The following is a 24,874-nucleotide window of genomic DNA, read 5'->3' on the forward strand; positions in this document are numbered from 1 at the left end:
TCCCAAATTCAATCACAGCCTATTTTGAAGAGTCATTTACAAAAGCCTCACTAACACATCACTCAGTATATGCGGAACCCTCCTTTTTCCCCTACAAAGTTTTTCCAGCTTTCTTAAGTGTCATTTCATAGTAGATTTTTCTGGTTTTAATATAAGTGTATTAATAGTATAAGCATGAACCAACTGATACTAAATTTACACATAACTCATATTTAGCAAAGGTTGTGGGATCCTTTAATGACCCCTGAATACAGTATAAAACTATATCAACACACTTCTGTAGGTTTTTGTAAATTCTCAGGCTAGACTTTAAAAAAAAAGTGATCAGTAAGAGTACAGCAAGACATTGATCAGTGGATATAGCCAGATTAATTTAAAACTGAAGGAAGGAAGACATGAAAATCTAGACAATCTTTGGTGCAATATATGTGATCTGAGCTGAACTGACACCAATCCAAGAGGAAAGCATGCTTCAGGAAGCAAATGGAACTGGGTTATGGGGAGACAAGGAATTCAGTGGCACTTTAGATAAACGCTTTGTAACATTTCACCCAGAGCACTATTTTCCTTCAACAGGGAAAACACAGCTCTCAGAAATCCTAGTGGATGGTCTGTAAGGATTGCTTACAGGCAACAATGTAAAAGCTTATGTGAGCAGTTGTCTCTGTAGCTCTCCAACCATATGCAAAGACAATAGCTCAGTATTTTGTAATTGATCTGAAACAATCAATGCAAGACAAGGGAGATAAAATGTATTACCCAATTCCAGCACTCAGTGAAACATATGGAACTGGCAATGATTCAAGTAGAAGATATTTAGCAGCAACAGAAAAAAATTCTGAAGTGATTGAAGGTGAACTTGTTTTAAAATGCAGAAACACAGCTGCACTTTAGTGAAGTAAATTGTAATGGTTAACTGTCAGAAATGTTTTAGCTATGTATGAATCATAACTTAGGAGAAAATGAAGTGAAAAGCCTTCTAAACAGTCCTTCTGACTCTTTTCTTTTTCATTGTGTTGGCAATGGGATAAGGTATTTCTGTGATACTTAATAAATCTTGCACACAGATGCAAAACAGAAAATGGTAGGACTAGAAGACAAAACAGGTTTAACACATGAAGAATTAACAGAATAAAACAAACAAAGAAAGAAAAATTTAAACTCCTACTTTAGAGGCAGATCTAATCACAAAACCAACCCAAAGCAGTTGTTGGGAGAACAGAAATCATGTCTTGCCCTCTTTGCTGTTTACTACAGTAATGCAAATTTATGGACTTCATCATTCTTGAAATTTCTTACTTGCACAAATATATTGAGAAATATAATTCTGCTTGTTTCAATTCTCGGGCAATATGACTAACAACTATGTATTTTCTTTTTGTGTCTGTGTCCTAACTCATCTCACACTTCAGGGAAAAAACCTTTACTTCCATGCCTTGAAGCCTCCAAGCTCTGAATCAGAGCACACCGACCCCATCAGCAGAAAGCAACCAGAAGTAACCTCCAATTTCTGCTGTGAGCCACCTTATCTGCAATTTCTTTGAAGTGTGAAGCACTCAGCTGGGAAATATCAATTAGCAATCTCTCATCTGAAGTCTGAGGAGAAGCCATTTAGCCAGGATGAGGCGTCCACTGAATACTAGCAGCCCACTGACAGCTCTGACCATTGAGCCCACAGAGCTACACATCAAGGTAAATGGCAAGCATCAGGTCTGCAGTATGTCCTCCATGAAACATCAGAAAGCCATCATGGAAGAATTCAGAAGTGTTTTTTCAACATGTACAATTATTTTTTTTCAAGCTTTACTGTCATATTCTTCAAATGATAATTATCTTACTCATTCAGAAATGAGAACATAAATCCTTGCAAAACTTTGGCTTGCTAAGAACATTGAAAAATATATACTCACTCTTATTGTTTTATAGGGTGCAATAACATTCCTTTCTTTAATGAGAAAAACCTGAAAGAGACATTACAGTTGCAAACATTAAAAAATAATAAAATTAATCAGAAGTACTGATAAATACAAAGCTAAGACCACTGTTTAAGCAAGCAAAACACTGGGTTGTAATACCCTGCTTTAGCTACCCCAGATAAACTGTAGAAAAACAATGAGCTTTTATATCAGCTAGCAGCAAGAAGGGGCAAGAGTCCAATTTAGTTCAGGGGCTTACTTATGTAGTTTATAGTAGGCTTTCATGCTAATCATATGACCTTCAAGGAGTCGCAATACTAAAGCCAATACACACAGCTACGTTCAGGAGAAGGATCCTCTCCCTCTTCTGGTGACTCATGGCCTTAGGGTTTTGTCCAAATGGGAATTATTCCAGACTGGCAACTCACAACATAAACTACTGTGTAAACTTTCTGAAATGAATGCCTTTCTTCTGCTGCTAAATGTTTTGCTTACAGTTACAGCCACCATGGACACCAGATTTCCTCTCTCATCCCATGGCATGCTTTGGACAGTTTTATTTCTTCTCACATCTGAGAAGATCTCCCCCCACCCAAAAGCCACATGAAACTACTCTCCTTCACAACACTCTCACAACTTCTATAAAAAGACTTTACTGCTAGCACATTGGTTTGTAGATACTTGTGCCTTACTATCCATTGTCTGAAAGACAAGCCAGAAATAAGTCATAGTTTTGCTCTGTTTGTAGGGAAAGCTCAGACTTGCTAAAGTTTGCTAAAGGCCTAAAGTGTAAGATTCAGGATTGGTTCTGAACTGCACAAAACACACTGGACTGCATTACCTACTGTCTTCTAGTTCACGGCTCAAGAGACTTGGCTGATCAAAGATGCTTTTCCAGTACCTTGGTGTCATTCCTACAGCCACCACATCTGTGGTTCTACACTCCAAGGTACTGTGGCAGCAGCCTCAAACCAAGGACAAGTATTAAACTTGCAAGAACAGATAGGTACAATGCTCTAGCCAGAAGTCTTCTGGCTGCTACATAGAGCCTTCCCACTTTCACCAGCTGACAACAGAGCCAGCCTTCCCCACAGGACCACTCACAACACTGTCCAGCTAAAGAAAGCAAGTGGTGTGCTTAGAAGCTCACAAGCTCAGCATGCCTCTCCAAGTGCTACATAAAATATAAGGCAATCAGCGTCATTCATCTGACATCAGCATGTACAGACCTGAATCACACCAGAGGAGAATCAGAATGAGAAACCTGCATTACGTTCAGATCACTCTTCTGTGGGGTAACTAAACATTTTTCTACACTGAATACTTCATGTTACATGAAGTAGACATGGGGTGGTTTTTTCCTTTACTTGTCAGCCGAGCAAAAATTTTAGCATACTGTATTCATTTCCTATTTTGGAGGATTTCCCTCCAATTTTATCTTGAGAAAAAACACTAAAATAATCTCAAATTATTATTCCCATTTACTGTATTTTAAAGTCATTAGTTTCTAAGTTACCTGCTGCATAAAGCAAAGCTGTTTATCCAGTTATGTATTAACAATTTTTTTTTTGAGTCTAAAAGGCAAAGATGTTTAAGATGTTCCAGTTATTCACTACATGCAGTTTCCTACAAGGCAAAATTCTACTTAGAAATATATTTATAATTAGATCATGATGTGTCATAAGTACAAGTGACTACTTGACACTTGAAGGTCTGTATGCCTCTTATACAAAATACCAGCATTTATCATGCCACCCAACCATTTCAGAGCACTTCCACAGAGACAGGAGGATGACTAGCGAGCTACACATGGGAGGAATGGGGGGTGCTAACCACACTTGCCATCTTCAAAGTTATTCTCCTTTCCTATGAGATGTTTTTTATATTCATTTATTCTTAAGAACATTTACCAATGTTGTATGGTGGAACCATTGCATGGAACAGTTAGAAACACCTTTTTTACAAACACTCAATATACAAAAATCCCACCAACTCAAGAAATCTTGACTACACAATATTCCTCACAGAAGCAGTTTTGATGAAATTATATATACTGATTAACACAGTCCACAAACGTCTCTGGCACCAATAATGTTAAATGTCTGAGTTCATTTTTGACTGCAGCAGTACATAACTGAGCGAGGCTATCAATTTCAGGTACTGCTAAGAACAGGTTTCACAAATATGCTAGAATGTTTAAAATTGTACTTCCCACCTCAACACCATTCTTTCCCGAAATGAAAACATCGTTTTGAAACTTTTACAGCTTTAGAACACTTACCAACTGCTATTTATTAAAATTTGAAGTGTATTCCCTTGGTTAACTTTAAGTATGAACGTATCCAAGTTAATCAAAACTCTTGATTGAAACTTAAAGATAGTATTTCAAGACAGCTTCTGAAAACTGTTTGGTGGACATACAGCACCAACCAAAGTTTTCACAAAGCTGAAATGGAAGGATCAAGATGTCTTTGCCATTACCACAACACACTGCAGGAAGTAGAAGAAAGCAGTATAACAAGACCAAACTAAAGATGATTAATAACATGTTTCATTTCAGTCTACCCTCCCCTTCCATTCAATTCTGAGTTGCCTTAAGCTCCACTATAAAATGCACAGTGCAAAAAGTTTACTTTATGAAACTAATGACTTAATGAAGTCATTAACAGTTTGAAATTTCCAGCATCAATAGCTTCACATTACTGCTGAGTTTTTGACACTAGTTAGTTTTGTTTTCAGTTAACTCCCCACCCTAGGACTCCAGTTGAGACAAACACCATTAAAGAATCCAAGCTCGCTTGTTTATGGAACCTCACTCATTTATACATCAAGAATCTGTTATATGCAGGCCTTACCTGGCTACATAGAACTGAAATCCCTCCAGATGTATCCCTAAAATGTAAATAAGACATTTGAAGTGATGGGCATTTCAGCTTTAAAAGAAGTTAAATACATGTATGCAGTAACCCAAATTCACCTACCGTGTGAAAGGGTTATTTGCTTCATTATCTTCTGGGGCTTTTATACTAATGCAGTCTCTCAATGGTATCTGCAGCAAGTTATAAAAATATAAAACCTTTCTTAAAACCTGTTTAAAGAGAATCTTAAGTTACCAGAAAATTTAAGTTTGCACTGTTTACCTTGATAATGGGTTGGATATTGTCATCTGGTTCAAAAATAATTGACTTTGAACAGATTTTTAGAGAGCCTCTGAATTTTCTAAAAGAAATAATAATAAAAAAAAATTAGTTGTGTTTGAATACATGAGACTAGAAGGACTCCAGTAAATGAAGTTACGTAAAAGTTGCGTACCTTTCATCTTTGTGACCTTTATTTATAATATGATTAGCTGTGTGCTGTTCAAAATAATATTCTTCCAGGTTAAGAAGAAGTAGTGAAAACCTACAAATAAATAAAAATCATTTATTCCAAGAGAAAATACCTTAACAGTCAGTATTCTTAATAAAAGCTATCAAGTGTTTAGGAAGTCTTCACTGATTTCTGCACTGTGCCTCATATACCAAGAATGCATTAATTTAACTTTTTAAAAGAACAACTTATAGGAAAATTTGTATTCACATGAAGATCGATTGATGCTCTTCCAACAAAGATATTTGATTCTGTTCACGTGCCTTCAGCAGAAACTATTCTAATATAGCCAGGCTTTCTACCCAGTAAAGATCAGTTTAGGCCTGACCAGCCAGTCAAAACGTGCAAAAAAAAAGAAGGGCAGGAACTAATTGCTTAGAATGAAGGAAATTAGATCATTTTGAAGCAAAGCCAAATTACATTGGTCTAAAGTGTTAAGTGAAAACACGTTCACAGATTTTACGACACAGCTGAGTCACTCGATGACCTCCGAGGAAGCATTGCCTTCCTCTCCAACCACACGTCCTGTACTTCCTCTTTACCACCACCTGTTCAACCCCACAGTAAGCTCATGAGGATTAATCCAACCAACAACAAACCTCAACAACAACAAAACAAAAATAAGAAATTGAAGTCTTCCAAAATATTTAATTGTTGGGCTGGTACCACTTAACTGCAAATGAGGCAGATCAGAGGGAACATGAAAATGCATTCTCTAACAACTTAAACTGCTGCAAGTGACCAAAACTCAACAACTTTCTAACAGGGTGAACACTCAGTCAGTGTTTCAGCTGTGGGGAATGGCAGTGGATACTGGTATAGCAGGAGGAGCAAAAATGTATCACTTCAGTTGGAAGTAAAATAGCTTGTTTGTGGGCAGGGCTGCTCTGATCTACAGAAGTACTTAGTGTTTATTCACACACACTTTGAACTTTTTGTACTGCGTTCATGATGTACTTCGCAAGAGATGCCTGTGAAAACACTACTAAACACCAAGAGTCCCCAGAGAAGTATTCAAACAGCAGTAAATACATGGAGAGTTCACAAAATGAACGGGATGAATTGAATAGCCTGTTCATTAAAAAAGCATATTTCACAATAGAAAAAAATAGCATTATTGAGAAATACATCTTGTTCACTTAAAGATTTGTGTTGTGGCTCTCACACTAAACAGAACATAACAATAAAAGTTTACTGTAACTACAAGTAACAGTGAGTCCATATATTCAAAAATGCTTGTGTGTCCAAGACACTCTGTCCTAATTCTCTGCTGCTTTTTCAAAACAGCTTATCTCTACCACTCCTCTCTTTAAAACAGGCATTTTATGGTCCCAGTGTGCTAGTTTTGGCTTGATTTTCTTCACAGTATCTACTATGGGGCTTTGTTTTGGATTTGTGCTGAAAACACTGTTAATAATTCAGAGGTGTTTTTGTTATTGCTGAGCAGGGCTTAAACAGAGTCAAGGCATTTTCTGCTTCTCACATCACCCTGCCAGCGAGGGGGCTGGGGGTGCACAAGGAGTTGGAAGGGGACACAGCCAGGACAGGTGACCCCAACTGACCAAGGGACCATACGAAACCATAGCAGCTTCCACACAGTTACCATTAAATTCTATTTTCTCAACACATCATCCAGTTGAAATCATCTGGGACCAACTTAAAATTTCTGTGCTTTTGCAAACTCAGATCTTGCAAGTCCTACCACATTTTAAAATTCAAGCTTTTTAATAAAGCTACATTTGGGTATGTAAAGAGCCATTCACCATCAAAATGTTTTTTCTAGTATGTATAAAAATATACATTTAGTTTATTATCCACAAGCCGAAATATTTAAATAAAAAGTTAAGAACAAAGGCAACACCCAGATTTGTTTGAAAAATATGTTATTTCATCAGGGAACAGACACTATTGACATAGGGAATGAGCTTCACAGCAATGACATACATGGCACCATAAATTTTTTTCCCCAGGAAAACTGACAATGCCTGGTTGATAGAATTCCTTTCTGAAATTCTTCATTCTTGGGCTCTTTCCTTTGTCTCACCTACTTTTTTGACAAACTTCTCACATTTTTATACTCTTTGCAAATTCATCTGTTGACAGCACTGGCAATTACTAGATTTTACTTTTAAGCTTTTGGTAAATGCAGGCATCCTTCATATATTCAAGACAAGCCATGTTTTTACATCAAAATATTGGCTTTTATTGCCAGTAACTAGAATATGCTTACCATAACCCAAAACACATAAACCAAGTGAGTTCTCTTCCAAATTTTTCATTATAACTATCTCCATGAAACTGTTATCTTTATACTTGGTACTTTATGGATCAATTCACCTTCCCAAAATCAGAAGCTGTGGGCTACTGAGAAGGATTTGAGGTACACTTTCCCTGGCATAATCCTCACTCCTACTGAATCAGATGATTTCATGACAAAAATAATGCACAAGGTATGCACAAAACCTCAAGAAAAACTCTTCATATAGGCTAGTTAGGTACTGTGGGAAATTGTAGGTTTCTTCCCTTTAAAATGCCATGTTTACTAGCAGCATCCAGTTTAGCCTTTTGCTATTCTCTCTCTCTGTGTCTCTTCCACATGACTACTCACTCCCCAGGCTTACAGAGACAGCATCTCTGCAGAGCTCCTTGCTGGAGACCAGTGACCTCCTAAGCCATGATCTCATGTTCACTGATCTCAGTTTTCCTGTCTTGAAAAAGGTTTGTATTGCTGGCAGCTGTTAAAGCATTTCTTCAAACTTTATACATCATATAGGGCAAGTGCATTTTTCACATTTTATCTTTCCCCTCCACTCTCCACAGAGTCCATGTGGTTCTGCAGACTCTTCCAAGCATTTCTATACTTGTTGCTACTCTACTTGCAACTCCATTTACCCTAACTGCATTTTCCTATATTTTTTAGGTTGCAATAAGTCACTTCTGCAGGCAGACAGAGTCAGATATCAAATCTCCACAAATAGAATCACCAATCTCTACTCTTCTCAAGCACCATGGCACATTGGGATGAACCTACAGCCTGTCCAAAGATTCTATCACAAAAGCTGCCCCTTTTAAAAATTGATACAATGCCATAAACAAAACCAAAATTTTCAGACTTGCATCTCAACTACTGGCTAACAAAGCTAGACCAGTTCAAGTTACAGCTAATAATGAACTCTTGAGATTATGATGCCTCATCTCTGGATGAGAAATTCCTCATGGAATTTCTCAACTAATCTCAGTCTTTACTGGTTAAGTATCTAAATTTCATTTGCCTGTGTTAATGATCCATAGGGTTGTCAAAAAAAGGAAAAAAGTTCCATCAGATGTTACTTGAGTACAGTCAGAGTTTTTTATCTTCACAGAACAAATGTCTTTCACATAAACAAATAGAGCCACTGATAGTTATTGTATCAACAGGGTCCCTCTTAAGAGCCATCACTACACAGGATGATTCCTCAGGCTTGCCAAGAGGATAGCAGTCTCAAGTATCTTGCATGAGTAGGAAAAGTGTTGTAAAGGCCTGAAAAAAGCAGGACATCAACCACAACAGCTACAAAATTACAGCACTGGGGATCTTCAACGTGCAACTGAGCAGCTGGACTTTAGACTGACTGCCTCCCAAAGAGCTGAAGAAGGTATTCCAAAGACACATATCAAGAAGACTGGCATACCAAACGTATATACTATCAACTGCTACGTAGTCCTACAACAAGAATTTGAACGCATGCTTAGTATAGACCTAAAATAGTAATTTAATTCTTCTGCACATGACAGGACAACAACAACAACAACAAAACACCCCCCCCCAACAAATAACAGTAGTAAGAGAATACATGAGATGCCCTGTATAAGAAACTGATTAAACCTGTGACGGGTGAAAACTGAGTTTTGGTCTTCAGCCACTGAGCAGTTGTACAATTCCCTGTGCTGAGTAATGAACAGCACAGACTGTACGCCTATGACTATCACACTGCCCTGGATCACAGAACCAATGTCAACTGAAATAACAATAAGCAAGTCTGTTCCCAGTCTACCCTCCCTTGCCTTCAAGGGAGACCGCAAGACATAAAAAACCCCCTCAACCTCAGCAGTTAGTCAGGCAAATCATAAGCTTTAATTGGAAAATGTACAAAAATGCTTTGGTATCTAAAATGAAAATGGTCAGGGGGGGGGGTTGTACTTTTAAATTATCAGCAAGAACCAGTGTCTGGAAAAAAACAACAAAACAAACCAACCAACCAAAACCCCAACAAAACTAAAAAAAAAACAAAAAAACCCAAAAAACAACAACAAAAAACCCCAACAACAACAAAAAAACAAACAAACAAAAAAAACCACACAAAAAAAAACCACAAAAAAAACCCCCCAAAACCACAAAGAAACAAAAAACCCAAACAAAACAGACAAAAAAACCAACCAACCAACCAAAAACCCACCAAAAACCAACCAAACAAAAAAACCCAAACAAAACCCAATTCTGGTTCTAACAGAAAGAGTTGTGTTCAACAGAAATCAAAGGGACCTTCTACATTTGCCTACTGCTGTTTTCCTATGCTACAGTAATAATCAAATATCACAAAGTTCTTTTTCAGGCAAACAGAAAAGGATCAATCTTGAGATATTTTTGTTATTATCAGCAAGTAGCTAATTTTAATCCATTTTCAAAATGAATAATCCAATTTTCACTTGAAAATTCTCAACTATAAATGATTTAATGAGTGTTTATTAAAAATCTACTTAGAGAAATTTCTTGGAAAGCAAGTCAAATATTGTTGACACAAAATCCTTTGAAATCAAGCAACAAAACTCACACCTTAAAGTGTATTACAGGCTATTTTTAAGCTTGCTTCCTAATAAAGACACATATCACAGGTTTATGTCTGCAGTTTTGTGGTCACAATGCTATTTAATGTCTTGCAACAGACTGATGAAGTTAGTAAGCCACAGCCATGTCTTCAGCGATCATTGACCATTTTTACTTGCACATTTAACTTGACATACTAGACTATTTAAAAAAAACCCAAAATATTATTTTGAAAATGACACAGAGAGACAAATTAGACAAGATTTTCAAAGCAAGTTCAAACCCCACCAAAGTAGCTATACAGAGTGAGAGTTTGCAAGGTTTTCAATGCCTTGTACTATAGCTTCTTAACAGTCCAGTCTATATCCTCAAAAGTCTCATCAGTAGCAAGTTTTCAGAAAACTTCCAAAATGATGGTATTTTCTTAATACTTGTAATATTTGGAAGTTGCAACTTAAGGGGAAAAAAAAAGAAAAAAAGAGAAGCAGTTTTGCTGGTCCCACCCACTTATAATGCCTCAAAATCTACTTACAATTGTGGAGATCAGCCAATTGTGACCAAAAAATTCATCACATTAGCAGATAGATCAGAAAACAAGCTTCTGTTCAGAGCTGTGGAGTTTTCTCAGGACAGTTTTGCACAGTTTTAGTAACCTGGATCAGTCCATGGAAGGGCACATGAAGTACCAGAGCCAGTACAATGCGAAGGGGTCAGGTGCAAGAGCAAGGTGGCTGGGAACAAGGCCTTATCCTTCGGAAGGCAGCAACTTGGCACAGCAACTCTGCTGTCAGAGGTGCTGAGAAAGAGGCAGTTTCACTTCCCAGGGTGAAATAAATTAGCAGCCACCACTGCCACCCAGGCAAAGCCTTGAGCTTTACAAGCTTGAGCTCACTGTAAGTGGGTGGAAAGGCACTTATGCCATTACTTCTCAGGTTTAATGCAAGTTCGGTATTCAAAATCAACAGCAGCAGCAGCTTGGTGTGGGGAGAAAGAAGAACATGATAGTTAAGGGAATATCTTCTATTATAGCAATTCACATAGCTGGAAAAACCAACACCACCAACTTCAAATAACACAAGAAGTTTCACCGATCTAAAATGGAAAGATTTTCAGCCATAGAGTTGTGCCTGTTGGTAGGAGGTTGTATCGAGCGGAGGTAAAGCAATGTTTAATCAATAAAACATAGGCACACTCACCTCTACATCCCCCCAGATAACTTTAATGTAGGCTCTAACAGCTTTTGTGTTAGCACACCTTCAATTCCCACCCAGTGTGAGAAGTATACAGAACCTAGTGGAGTAAAGAGTTAATCTTTTAATAGTGTATGAGGAGCTGTTTGAGCTTAAAAGGTAAACACTGACACTTAAGGGGAGAAGTAAATTAAAGCATGCCACTATAATTTTGCTTGAAGACTTATTTCAAATTCCTTTCTTTCTAAATTCCCCCCAAAATTATACTAAGAATAACCAAAAAAATCACATGCAAGTGACGTGGACAGTATTTTCTTGTGAAGGGAATCAGTATTGCTTTGAGAAGCAGCTTCAGGGGAAGAAAAAAAAAGAAAGGGAGGGACCTTGCCAAGAAAAACATAACTTACTGCCTTTTTCAAAGAGCTCCCATATAATTGCCACTCAAAAAAGGGCTGGGGAATACAAGTCAAGAACACACCCAAGATGCATAGGAAAACTAGGACCTAAGTAGCAGGAAAACACTTGAAAAACTTCACCTCATGTTATGTCATTCTCAATACACAAGGTTTGAGAACCCAAACTGCACCCGAACATTCCTAGCATTGTTCAGAGTACGCAACAAAGAAGCAAAACACACTTTACAAACTGCAAACTGGGCTTTAAGAGTCCTGCCAAGATACTACAAAATATCCTCCAAATCGAAAGTGTGGTGCATCAGATTTAGTCTACTTGAGAATTTTACTTTTACTTTGCTTGATGAGCATGTCCCTCTATCCTTCAATTTGAAAAAAACTCATCTGAGATCCAAAAACACGTGGAGGAAAAAAAGAAAACAAAACAACAAACCCACAGTTCATTTTATATACCTATATATATATACCCATATTTATATACCCATATATTTTTATATACCAATTTTGCCTATGAACTGAAGCACTGGACTTGTTCAAACTGGACACAGAAATGACTGTGCAGGGATCAGTACCTTGGCAAAAGCCTGTTTATACCACCCAAAGAAGGTACCCCACTGATCCTTCTTTAAATTCCTAATCTGTGATTGAATTCCTACTATTTTCATCACTTCATCAGAAAAGCACATGCTAGAAATCTACTTGGACACAAGGATTCCAAGTGGCTGATCCAACACATCTTGCACAATCACTTGATTTGATACTGGAAGTACAATCCCAATAATAAAAGGACATTGCAGGGATGAAAAAGCAGGCCAGCCCAATCCAGCAGCAGCCCAAAGCTATGTAAAATCAATTCTAAATTTAAACACCCTCCTAACAAGAGCTAAGTATCTATAGGCCAGCTGTAGGACTCATTTGTTGATGTTTGAATAAAAGCTTGTGTTATGTATATTTTGTCCCAATAGAGTAAGATAATGCTCCAGATACCAAAAAAAAATAAATAAAAAATAAATACCCCAATGCACAAGCAGCCATCACACAAAAGATCCATCTGCAGCTCCTACATGCTGCCAGTAGGTTATGTCACGTGAGTGATACTTCCAGGAGAAGAGATGAACTCCTCACACAGGAAGCCAAGAACCGTGCAAGACAATCCAGGAGAACTATTTATAGAGTCTATATGTATCAAGTGGTACAGTGTTACACTTGCCCACCTTTGGGCACGCTGCCAACAGAACCGAGAAATCACTTTACTAAGGGAGGGACAACCTGAGTCAAAACACCATGTAATTTACTTTGAAGTTTTGTGACTAAAGTTGTTTGTAAAAAAAGGATTCCTGTTCATGAAGGATTAACATTTTAGGGATTAAATAAACTAGATAAGCACGCATACAGCACTAACTAAAAAGGGACATAACTTTCTTTACCATGAACACCTGGGCAAAGTGAAAATAGAGATGAACACATCTGAAACAGAGATACAGATGAATTTTAAGGATAAATTCTTTATAGAATGAACCCTGCTCGGTAGGGACGTGGATTTGTTTAATCAAATGTAAAGTAAAACCCACTCCTTGTCCTCAGTGTGCACACAGGACGTTTCAACATTTTCTTGTTTTCTACTAGAAAATGGCATGCAGTCAGAAAAGAAGGTTTATGTAACCAGATATTAAAGCGGACTAACTAATTCGTTAAGAAGAAATATTTTTGTTTCAGATCACTTAAAATCACTCAGATCTCCCCCCACTTAAAGCAACTGCACAGGAAGATTTAATTTGCTTACCAAGTTTCACAGTACTCTTAACCGGAACTTCCATAGCTTACAGCCTTGTGGATAGCAAGGTACAAATAAAACCAACCAACCAACAACAACAACGCCAAAACCTAAACCCCAAACCATGCACCAAATGCAGCTGCCACAAAGTTTCAAAAAGTCCCAGCTATCTCAACTAGGAAATATCTACATCAAGGATACAAAGACCAAGAGAAGCTTTAAGCAGAAGCTGGTGTCTCTGTGTAACCACTACCCAACAGGAAAGAGAAAAATTCTGAGAGGCTGTCCCTTCAATTAAGTAATAAAGAGCTGGGTTTTTTTGCTGTTTTAAGGCAGAACTTTAAGGAAAACAGATGACAAAAATTCAGTACTTCTAATCTGACATTTCAAAGATCAAAATCTTTTAAATCACTTAAATGTTTTTAAGATTTCCTAATTCAGAAAAGCACAGGAAGAGAAGGAGGGGAAAAGACCTGATATGCAGTACAAAATATACACAAATTTACTTTGATTTTACATGAATACCAATTGCTAGGTAAGGGCAAGAAACAGAGAAATGAGTTTGAAGATACAGGAAAAGCTGCCAGCGCAAATGAGAACAAGACTCATCTTTCATGAAGTGCTCAAATTACAAACTCAAATAATAAAATCCTGAAATGCTTCCAAATATGACCAAAGAAAAAATGTTCTCATCGATAACTGCAGATCAGTAACGCTGGCGCACATTGATACCTTGAGTTTGTTTTCAGGGCTTTTTAGAAGAGATTCAGATCCCATTCCGGTTCTTTGGGACAAGTCTGATGAGTTTTGGCCTTTTTACTCAGCTTCTCAAAAAAAAAAAATACTTAACAGAGCTAACAGAGTAATTCTTCTTGATTTTCCTACAATTAAGATGTGTTACTTAAAAAAATAATTAAAATTAATTAAAAATCTTTCTCTTTTCCTTCTACACAGGAAGACTGTCCATTCCCCCTGCAGCCCTTCACACACAACTGAAAACGCAGCAGGCCCCAAAAACAACGAGATAAACAAGAGGACAAAAAGTGATCCTGAACACGGTTGTACTTCAAAAAACACTTCAGAGGACGTGGTAGCGTCATGGGCTGTACAGCCATGAATCAGAATTTATATGGACAGAGTGAGTCCAGTTCTTCATCATGTGGTTTTCTCACCAACAATAAACAGTGCTGTGTAACCAGCAGAGACCTGCAACAGGAATTTGCGCAGGGCTTGCACGGGACTAGCCTGATGCCTCCACACGGTTCCTGCAGCAGGAAACGACGGGGGATCCCTGTTTCCCCCCGAGAAGACACCGTATCCCTCTGCTGCATGACCCACGCCGACCTATTGTTTTCACCTTATATTTCCTACCTGGAAATATAAAGATTGGAAAGGATTCTGAAACTCTGCGACAAGCCATATGCAGATAAGCCACATAAAAAGAAAGTGGGACACTACCCAAAAATAAAGGAGTAAAGTCAGGATACACTCAAGCACGTGTGATGAGCTTTTGTTTGTATGTTCAGAAAGAAAACAGCTTACAGTCAGCAAGCAGGAACGGGCTAATTGAATTTAATACTTTAAAGAGCCAACACAGAGTCTGCAATTTAAGGGCTGACAATACACTGATTATAGTGTTCAGGGAGAGGGGGAGTGGGGGAAGGCAAAGAAAAAAAACGCAAAGAAAAAAAAGTAAAGAAAACAAACTATAGTGAAGCAGAGCTGTAGTTCCATGCCACCAACACAACTAAGGACAAATAAACAGAAATCTACAGGCGCTATTTTCATGCAGTTTACACAAGGCAAGCAGCATCCCTACTTTCCCAGGTCCTTTCTAGACCCTTTTCGGCCCTAACTCCGGGCAATCACCAGCCACCTGATCCCAACAGTAACAAAACGAGCCAGTGCAGCAGCAGCCGGGCTCTGCTCCCGGCGCTCCGCCGGGGCCTCCCTGGAGGCCGCGCTGCCGCTCCGCCGGCTCCGCTGTGGGGCCGCGGCCGAGCGGTGGCGGCCGGGGCAGTGCCGGGGCAGCGCCAGGGCAGTGCCGCTCACCTCTCCTTGGAGTACAGCTCCCGCTCCAGCCGCCGCCTGCGGATGAAAGCCATAGAGCCGCCCGGCCGAGGTGCCGGTGCCGCCGCCACAGCAGGCCGGGCCGGGCCAGGCCGCGCCTCAGGGAGGCGGGGAGAGCGGGCCGGCCGCGGCCGCAGCCGGGCTGGCGGGCCCGGCCCGCCCCGTTTATAGCGCGGAGAGGCGGGGGAAGGTGGCTCGGGCAGCCGAGGAGAAAGAGCCTAGCGGCACCGAGGGCTCTGCGCCGTCGCCCGGTTGCGGCGTCTCTGCGGCCCTGCGGGGCCTCTGCGGCGCGGAGCAGAGAAGCGCACGGGGAGAGAAGCTCACGCTGTATCGCACCGCGAAACTGCCCGTGTATTTGGGTTAAAATAAAAATTGTCGGTGTAGCGCCATTGCAGTGTGATTCATTCTGCCCGTGATGCGTGTGACAAGAGCTGCCTGACAAGTATTGAAAGCCTAGAAACACAGAACACCCTGAGTTCGGAGGGACCCTTTAAGGATCACCGGCTCTAACTCCTAGCCCTGCACAGGGCCATCCCCAAGAGTCACACCATGTGCCTAAGAGCATTGTCCAAACGCTTCTTGAACTCTGTCAGGCTTGGTGCCGTGACCACTTCCCTGGGGAGCCTGTTCCAGTGCCCAACCACCCTCTGGGTGAAAAACCTTTTCCTGATATCCAAACTAAACCTACCCTGACTCAGCTTCATGCCATTTCCTCGAGTCCTGTCCCTGCCTAGAAAGACTCTATGGAAAGAGGAGGTAAATAAAATCCCTGAGTTCATATAAAACCCCTTCCGTTCACACAACTGCCACTGTATCTGAACAATGTGTTTACTGACAAGATCTCCTGTACAGTATAAAAATGCTGCTCTTTAAGTATTTATAAGTTTAAAAAATTGATTCATGGAGGGGATGTAGTTTTTCACATAGGAATAAAAAGAAGTTTAGGCTTCTAGACCTCAAGATATTGTCTGATTTATTCTCTGTGCTGAGACTGATTCAGGTGTATATTGATCAGTCTTACTCAAACATTTTCAATTTGTGGACATGAATATGAAGAAGTGTTGTCTTTCAGGGTCCTCTTAGGAGTAGTTCACAGAATCTAAAGAGGTAGCAGATCAGAGTTTGAAAAACAGTGATATCATCTGCAAGACCTATTTCTCTAATCAACTTGTAAAAGCACCTGTTTGAAGGAAATCTGCAATGCTTGCATGAAGCTTGTAGAAATGCCTAACAGCATTTATGAATATGTATTTGTCCAATAGCCAACCTGAATTTTCTTTGCTGCATGTTGTCATACTTCCAGTGGAAATCAGAATCACAGATCCATATATGGTTTTGGGTTGGAAGGGACCCTAAAGGTCATCTAGTTCCAACCCCCCTGCCATGGGCAGGGACACCTTCCACTAGACCAGGGGGCTCAGGGCCCCATTCAGCCTGGCCTTGGACACTTCCAGGGATGGGGCATCCACCCCTTCTCTGGGCAACCTGTTCCCATGCATCACCATCCTCACAGTGAGGCATTTCTTCCTAATATCTAATTAAACCTGCTCTCTTTCTTTTTTGACACCATTCCCCCTTGTCCTGTCACTACATGCTCTTGTAAATAGTCTCTCTCCATTTTTCTTGTAGGCTCCCTTCAGATACTGGAAGGCTGCAATTAGGTCACCCCAAAGACTTCTCTTTTCCAGGCTGAGCAATCTCAATTCTCTCAGCCTTTCCTTGTAGGAGAGGTACTCCACCAACTCTGTTCATCTTAATGGCCCTCCTCTGGATACACTCCAACAGGTCAATGTCCTTCTTGTGTCGGGGATCCCACAGCAGGAGGCAGTACCCAATGTAAATAATATTTATGTGCTTCAAATATGTTTTAATAAATATTGGTGTGTAAATATATATGTATTTATTTATATAATTGTTTATATGTGCAGATATGTATACCGTCTTCTCATAGACTAACAGGTTTTGTTCACTTTCCTTTTAGACTCCACTCATATATGATTTCTTTTTACAGCTTTACTCTGGCTTCTTTACAGTCCAACTTTTACCTTTATCTTAAGATATAAGCCATCAACACCAACTAGAGTGCAGTAATTATGTCCCATGTATCACACATGAGAGGAACGTTTATAAATACATCCCAGAAAGAACTTGTTTTTCTTATTATGACAGAAACTTCTGCTGAGAACCTTTTCTAACATAGTACCACCTAGTTCTCCCTATTTTATGCTGTACGTGTAAGTTCTTCTCAGGTATAATACTTTGCCTTAGCCTTGATGATTTCATCCTGCTAACTTTAGACATTTATCCTACTTATGAAACTAGTTTTGAAATCTGATTCTGTCTTCTGGCTTCTAGGTTGGTGAGAACCAGATTTTTCGTATATCTATATTCTGTTGCATCTTGCAGATCACTAATGGAAATACTGAATGGAACTGAAATGACAACAGATCCTTATGGGTTCTCACTGCAGGTGCTCTCCAAGTCTGATTTTTACAAGCAGCATGCCAGTTGGTTGGTGCTTTCATGAAAATTATGTTTCCTTTGGATTTTGTTTTAATGAAACTGTCATGGGACCGTGTTTAAATGATACTAAACTCAAGATCTTTGATACTTACCGTTTCTCTTTTTCATCTGAATCAGTGCATTGATTGTGAAAAAGGGTATTAGACTACAGTGAGTGCATGTGTTCCTAGCAACCTTATGCTAACCTCTTAATCATTAATTTTATTCTAGAATATTCCTTGAGGTCTAAATTAATCTGGATAGCTTTAGGCCTACTTTCCTTAGATAGATGCATTTTATCCTTTTCTAGTCTCTTCAAACCTATATAGTCTTTTAGCAACCCAGAGATTATTTTCCCTGTATTATATTAAGTAGATTTCCATAGGCCCTAATAACTCAATTACATACAATTTACATAGTTTTTAACTAATTCCTTCTCTAAATTCTATGGTAAGATAAATTTAATTGAGTATCTGGGCACTTCTAGTGTATTTCCAGAACACTTTCTTGTTGCCTTTTATACTCTTTTTTACCTGTCACTCATTTTGCACTGTAGGCTTTGTAATTTTATTCTTTTATTCATATTCTTTTATGTTACTCTTCAGTCATGTCCGCTTATTGTGACTTCTTTTTTCAAATCTTTGAAGAGCTTTTAATGTGATGTTAACACAGTCTACTTAAGCTTCCTCTGCTTCTTTTTGTTCACATCAAGATAGCTATTGTATGTTTAATTAAAAATGAGTCTATTGTTCTCTGTAGAAAATCTAGGTTAGCTTTAAATGACTGATCTCAGGCCTAGACCATACAGTAAAGAGTTTAATTAACTCATATAGAATGGCATACTGTTATGATGAGCCTGCTTTTAGTACCTAGACTAGCTTGATTAAAGCTAGCTTAACAATTTCTACATAACAATGCAATCCATAGTTGGCAGTGCTAATATGCTTTTTCTTCCTCTTTTTCTCAGAGTAGGGAAGCCTATTTTGGTCTAATGTGTCATGAGCACTTTCACTCAGTTTACTTCCTGCCTTTAAAATCAAAATGAGCTCCTCCCTACTCATCATGCAATTCAAGTTTGTAATGCCTCTTAAAACTGTCTCTGTCCCGTGAAGCAAAAGTTCATCCCTAAAATATTGCAGGAATTTGATGGACATTTTAAGTCCTTCTGTATTGTTTTTCTTATTGGTATTCAAGTAATTGAAATCCATTGTTATCTCATGGACAAGCTTCTTGTATACCTTCCTCATTAGCTCAGAATACATCAGAAAAAACACCAACTTCCTCCTTTTGAATACAGCTGTAGTCTATCATGAAAAATAGACCCAAATCATAACATAATTTTACTTCCTCCTTTTAATTTTCACCAAACCCAGCATCTTTTGCCTTTTCTTGGATTCAAGACACATTGAATCATCATCCCCTGATTTACTCATTTTCCCCAGCATTCTAATATATGACTATCACTCATATATGCCATCGTATCGCTGGGATACTACCAAACCCGTATTTAACCATTAAAGCTTTGTCTTTCAAGTATCTAAAAAGCTTCATGAAATACAATGCTCAAGTGTTTCATGTCAATCCATTCTATTATCCTGAGCATTTTTAGACACGTTCAGAGTAGGCTTAACCTCAATTGTTGAAGTCAGCAGTGAAGTTCCCACTGAATTGTTGGGAGCATAAAAGACTACTGAGTGTAGTTCAAGGATTCATCCGACAACATATTTATTCTGCAAGATATGTCAATGACCAAACCATGACACATTAACCAAAGGTAAAACAAGTAAAGAATACTTTGGCTTCACTAGTATTTAGTAGAAAATTGTTAGTAGAACTAGTCAGAACTAGTAGAACTAGTCGGAAAGCAGAAGTACATTTTTTTCATGGGGGAAAAACCCAGCATTGTCACTTCTCAAGTTTAATAACATTTAAACTGTTTAAAATAAGCTTGCTGTTTTGTAAAGAAAATATTTTTTTGAGAGATACAAATATTTATTCATTTTGCTTGCAGGAAAAGTTTGGCACTGGATAAATTCTGCAAAGCAGACACTAGGTCCAAGTTCTCTGTTTACCCTGATCACGGAATTGCAACCTCCATTCTGATTTAAACTAATTTGTAATCATCTTTCTTGTACTAAGTTCTACTATGTTTTTTTTTAGCTAGTTGTAAATCGATTTATATGTATACACAGAGTTTGTAAGTGTTTGACTGATTTAAAATCAATTTTAGTTAAACAAATACATAATTTACCATTTTACCTGGAGCAAAATAATCCTAGAGGCAAATTTGTAGTGTCGACATTTAAATCTCATGTGTAAGTCAAAGTGTAAAGACAAGGGCGAGACAAACTTGTACAATTATTTTACATGGCAATTTAAATTGATGATTTTATGTAAAATTAATGTTTCTAGTGAAATATCTCTGAATCACACCCATGCTTAAATGGAGTACTTGAGTATAAGTACTTTTGATTTTAGTACTCCTTGAAATATTAGGTAGTTAATACATCTCCTTTAAGTCTCTCTATTCCTTCACTAACATTACTAACAGCTCTTTTTCTTAGGTTAAGCCACGTAGAATTTGAGGGCTGATTTGCAGCCTCTAGTTTGGCACAGACTTCTCAGACAGATCCCTGCACTTCATTATGGAAGTGTCCTGAAGAGGACTTGTAAAATAGGACAGAGTGTATGGTAATCCAAAAATAATCTGGTACACTTTTATATAGTTGCACTGCTGGGGAATACAAAGATACTAACTTAGTCCCTTTAAAGGTGTGCAAGTTTTAAAGATCAGAGACAAATTTATAAGTATATTTATTTTACTAAACCAGACTTAGAATACATGCAAACTGTACTGGAAAAAAAAGATGAATGTATCAAGTAAGATACCCCCTACCCCGTGTTCCAGCTGCTTAATGGACCTGACAACTCGGCTCCCCTCCAACACCCACAAGTCATTAGATGCATGAGTCACTCTACTCTGTTGTAGAGCTACTAAATGTGGTACCACAAATGTTGATTTGAAAAGTCAGTGGGCCCTTGAGTCATTTCTCAGTATAGCCAGTATTTTAAGGAAAGCTTGTGACATATAGTTCACAGGACAATGGAGCTGTATTTTATATCATAGTAATGAAAATAAACATGGGTAGTGGTGTTGAGAGAAAACATGAAAAGTTGCAGGGAGGGAGGAAACATCTATTGAAGACAGATACATTAAGCAAAAGTAGTATATAATAATCCTTACAGACTAAATACTGGTTTCCATTTTATCCACAGCCATATTATATCATTTAAATAGAATTTAAAAAGTAACTTGTAATGTCATTGGGTTTCCCTATTTTTGTATGTGGAAAGTTGATTTACTGGCAGAACAACTGAATACATTGTTTTACTCCTTTCCTTATGAGCAACTGCATTTGACTATATGTTTAAGAATATATATATGTATAAAACTTTATGTCAAAGGGAAGTTTAAATCCCAGTCTGTAAATATTAAAATCACAAGTCTCCCTTTTTTTGTTAACAATGTTCTGCTAAGAAGTACCTTCCCTGGCAGGGGGTTGTTTGCTTGGATGTAGGGGAGGGAAAATAAAGCAAAAGAATTGAGATCCAGGACTAAACTATTTAATTTGCTTAGGTAGGTGGCCTTTAAAAGGTTTCAGCTAAGAATATTTTAAATACTTACATTTTTTGCATAGTTAATAATCCCAGGTATGTTAGGCCATTTTAGTTGTCCATTGATAGGACCCAAGAGAATGGCCTGAAGTTATGTCAGGGGAGTTTTAGTTTGGATATTTTGTGCAGTTTTGGTCACCGCAATATAGGAAAGATATTAAGGTGTAAGAGAGTGTCCAAAGGAGGGCAACCAAGATGGTGAAGGGCCTTGAGGAGAAGCTGTATGAGGAGTGACTGAGGTCACTTAGTCTGTTCAGCCTGGAGAAGAGGAGACTGAGGGGAGACCTCATTGCAGTCTACAACTGCCTTGTGAGGGGAAGAAGAGGGACAGGCACTGATCTCTTCTCTGTTGATCCTAGTGGGTCCCTTCCAACTTAACATGTTTTGTGATTCTGTGATTTATGTATTAATTACTTCCATTGTGTATCCAACATCATTCTTGCTGCAAAGAAGGGCCTGTGGCAGAATAATAATCATGTTTCCATTTTAGATCAGTGTATAATTTAGGTTAATCAATGCATAATTTAGATTAATTTTCAGATGTATGCACAAATATGTATTATGTCTTTGATACATATTCTAAATCATTGGTTGACTTCTACTTCCCCTAAACCAAAATACAGTTCAACAAAGAAAAAGAGCAAACCTATGATAACACAAGTTCTGTCTAAAAGCAAATACTGTGTGATGAACTGGTGAGATACAAGGTCAGCTCAACTAAAGCCTGCATAAGCAAATTAGATTGTTTTCCATATATTAAAGAACATACAACAAATGTATAAATGCCTTTCCTTCTTCATTCCCATCTAGAAAACTTGGCACGTTTTGTATGATATGTAATATGGATGTCCTAAGAATATATTTCTGAATATAAGACTAGATTTTTTTCTTAACTGGAAATGCTTTCTCCTCTGTCACCGGTACATAGCGTTGTATTTTGTTTCAGAGCAGCTGGTGAAGTGACAAATGAATACAAGCAACTCTTCTATTCAGAGCGGTTGTTTAGAACAGAATTTCTTCAGGAACTAATTGCACTTGAGGCACTAAGGATGGATTCTTCTCACCTAAATTTAGCCAAATATGCAAGTTAGGCCTTTAGTCTGAGATAGTTTTCCTTGTTTCTGCTGTGTGTCATGGAGAGAGGTGGGTGATTCACCGTTCTTATCTTGGACATCACACCTAAGGAGAATAAATTGCTTCCTGTAAGATAGGAACTTCTCATAGTGCTCCATTCACTATGGAGAGAATCCAGATGACTGTCTTAAATTAGATATTTAATTTTAAGGTAACTACAGCTGAGTAAAATGTAAGCCATGTGCCACAGGAGGTGCTTACAAAGAAACATGGATTATGTTACATTATTTGTTAACAGCAACAACCCCAAATTTACCCTAAGGATTAAACTCACCAATTGCCATATTCACATACAAGCAGGAGTAACTTTCAGTGCATTCTAAGCATTTCAAAATCTCTGTGGCCATGTTGATCTCATGAGTTATAGTGATTAGACATGCCTGGACAGGCTGGACACCAGACAGCATGGTGGAGGGAAAGTTCCCTGGACATAAAGCACACTGCTCTTTTAGCTGCTTTGTAAGCTGTGCTTTTAGTTGTGGTGGAAACATATCTGCTATCAGCCGGCTGGTTAGGAGGAGAGAGGAAAAGCAGTCTTTTGCATTTTAAGAGGAGCAGAGGTGAAATTCTGGGTGCTTTTGTGTTCTGAAAAATTTCCAAAACCAAGCTAGAGCTTCTGTTCAGTACTCGTAAGCATATGGTAATTTTTACAGGATCACATTTAGAGTTCCCACTTGGTATGATGTGAAAGAGAAAAATTCAGTATTTGATATTGCTGCCTCATTATAATAGCCTGACTTCAATAGCCTTCTGTTCAAAGAATTGGAACAGAATAGGGTGTGAGAAACTACTTTGGACTGTATCACTCAGCAATATGCAGAAAATAAATTGAACAGCTCCTCATGCTACATGCCTTCCCATACTTAAATATTTTTTTAAACATTCCTAAAGGGGAAGACAATTAATGGAAGAAGCAGTTCAAGTCACCTTCTCCCTTTTTTCAAAAGGATGTTGGAAAGATGGTTTAGATACTGGAGAAGTATTTAGCTTGTTACTCTTGAGGGTAAAGATTAAAGAGTTCATATGCTGCAATTACATACTTCAAGTAACTAAGAATTTTTAAAAGTCTAAAGCAAAAGGCACCTACTCTTCTTCTGGGATTTGAACCTGAAATCCATGCTTCAAAGAAACCTTTACGCTCAGCATCTCTAAATGGTCGGGTATTAAAGGATGAAGCACTTTGGTTGACAACTTAAGCAATGAGCTGTGGTGGTTTGGAAAGAAGGAAACAAAAGACAAAAGCCAAGACTATGGTTTTTCATCACTGTATGGATCACCACACCTATGTCCCACAAATGGATTGCATTCTTCTAACCAGTCGTACCTATGTGAATGGTTTTGACTCTGGTTATTTTTCCTTCCTCTGACTGTAAGGATTTGTTCCCTTTTTACATAAGTAGACAGTAAATTATTTGGGAGAGGGAGCATCTTTTGATTGCATTTGTATAATAAGAGGCAGGATATTGTGGTCCATGACATCAAATCAATTACAGCAGTAGAGATATATTAGTTGCTGATAATGGCAACTGGACCTTAAGAAAGTCAAGGAAACCAGCAAGACCTCAAAAGTCTAAATTAAGTGGTAAGACCATAAGCAGATGTCATTATCAAAAGGAAATGTTATGATGGACACAGTAAGATTCTACCTGTAAATTACTGACAGCATTTGGTTGACATTCAGTTTTCCTCTTCTCTGACCAGTGCTTCTCAGTCAATCACAAAAGCAGTATTCAAAACCCTTTCTCAATCTGAAACCTTATAATTTAGGGTTGATGTTTAAATGAATTTATCTCTTCAAAATTGTCTTTCAGTTTTTGCCAGCAAACACATATATCTTTAGAATAGGTGCAGATGTTCCTCTGGTCTCTCCTGCTCTCTGTACTCTAGTCATTGCCACATGTCTCTAGATATTGAACAACTTTGTGCCCACCAGGACCTTTTTTTTAGAGAGATTTAGAAACTTTATTAAGAAGCAAATATTTTTTAAATTATAAATTTTTATAACTTCATAGGAAAGTGAGAAACAA

General features: G+C 38.3%; 1 protein-coding gene across 3 annotated transcripts in view; it reads right to left on the minus strand.

Moving 5' to 3' along the window:
* NSMAF (neutral sphingomyelinase activation associated factor) overlaps positions 1 to 15,739 on the minus strand; it is a 39,286-nt gene extending 23,547 nt beyond the window's left edge. Inside the window, exons 1-6 of one of the 3 annotated variants that reach the window (XM_051771831.1) lie at positions 15,519 to 15,739; positions 5,229 to 5,318; positions 5,057 to 5,135; positions 4,898 to 4,965; positions 4,772 to 4,808; positions 1,911 to 1,961 (exon numbers count right to left, since the gene is read on the minus strand). In XM_051771831.1, the coding sequence (XP_051627791.1) occupies positions 1,911 to 1,961; positions 4,772 to 4,808; positions 4,898 to 4,965; positions 5,057 to 5,135; positions 5,229 to 5,318; positions 15,519 to 15,571 (378 nt within the window). In that variant the 5' untranslated portion in view covers positions 15,572 to 15,739. The remainder of the gene's footprint in view (positions 1 to 1,910; positions 1,962 to 4,771; positions 4,809 to 4,897; positions 4,966 to 5,056; positions 5,136 to 5,228; positions 5,319 to 15,518) is intronic. The other 2 variants (XM_051771826.1, XM_051771830.1) reach the window with 2 other exon arrangements.
* Positions 15,740 to 24,874: the final 9,135 nt, after the last annotated feature.

This window comes from Manacus candei, unplaced genomic scaffold (assembly GCF_025592945.1).
Source record: "Manacus candei isolate 608988 ecotype Guabito, Panama unplaced genomic scaffold, ASM2559294v1 h1tg000008l, whole genome shotgun sequence".
NCBI classification, from domain to species: domain Eukaryota; kingdom Metazoa; phylum Chordata; class Aves; order Passeriformes; family Pipridae; genus Manacus; species Manacus candei.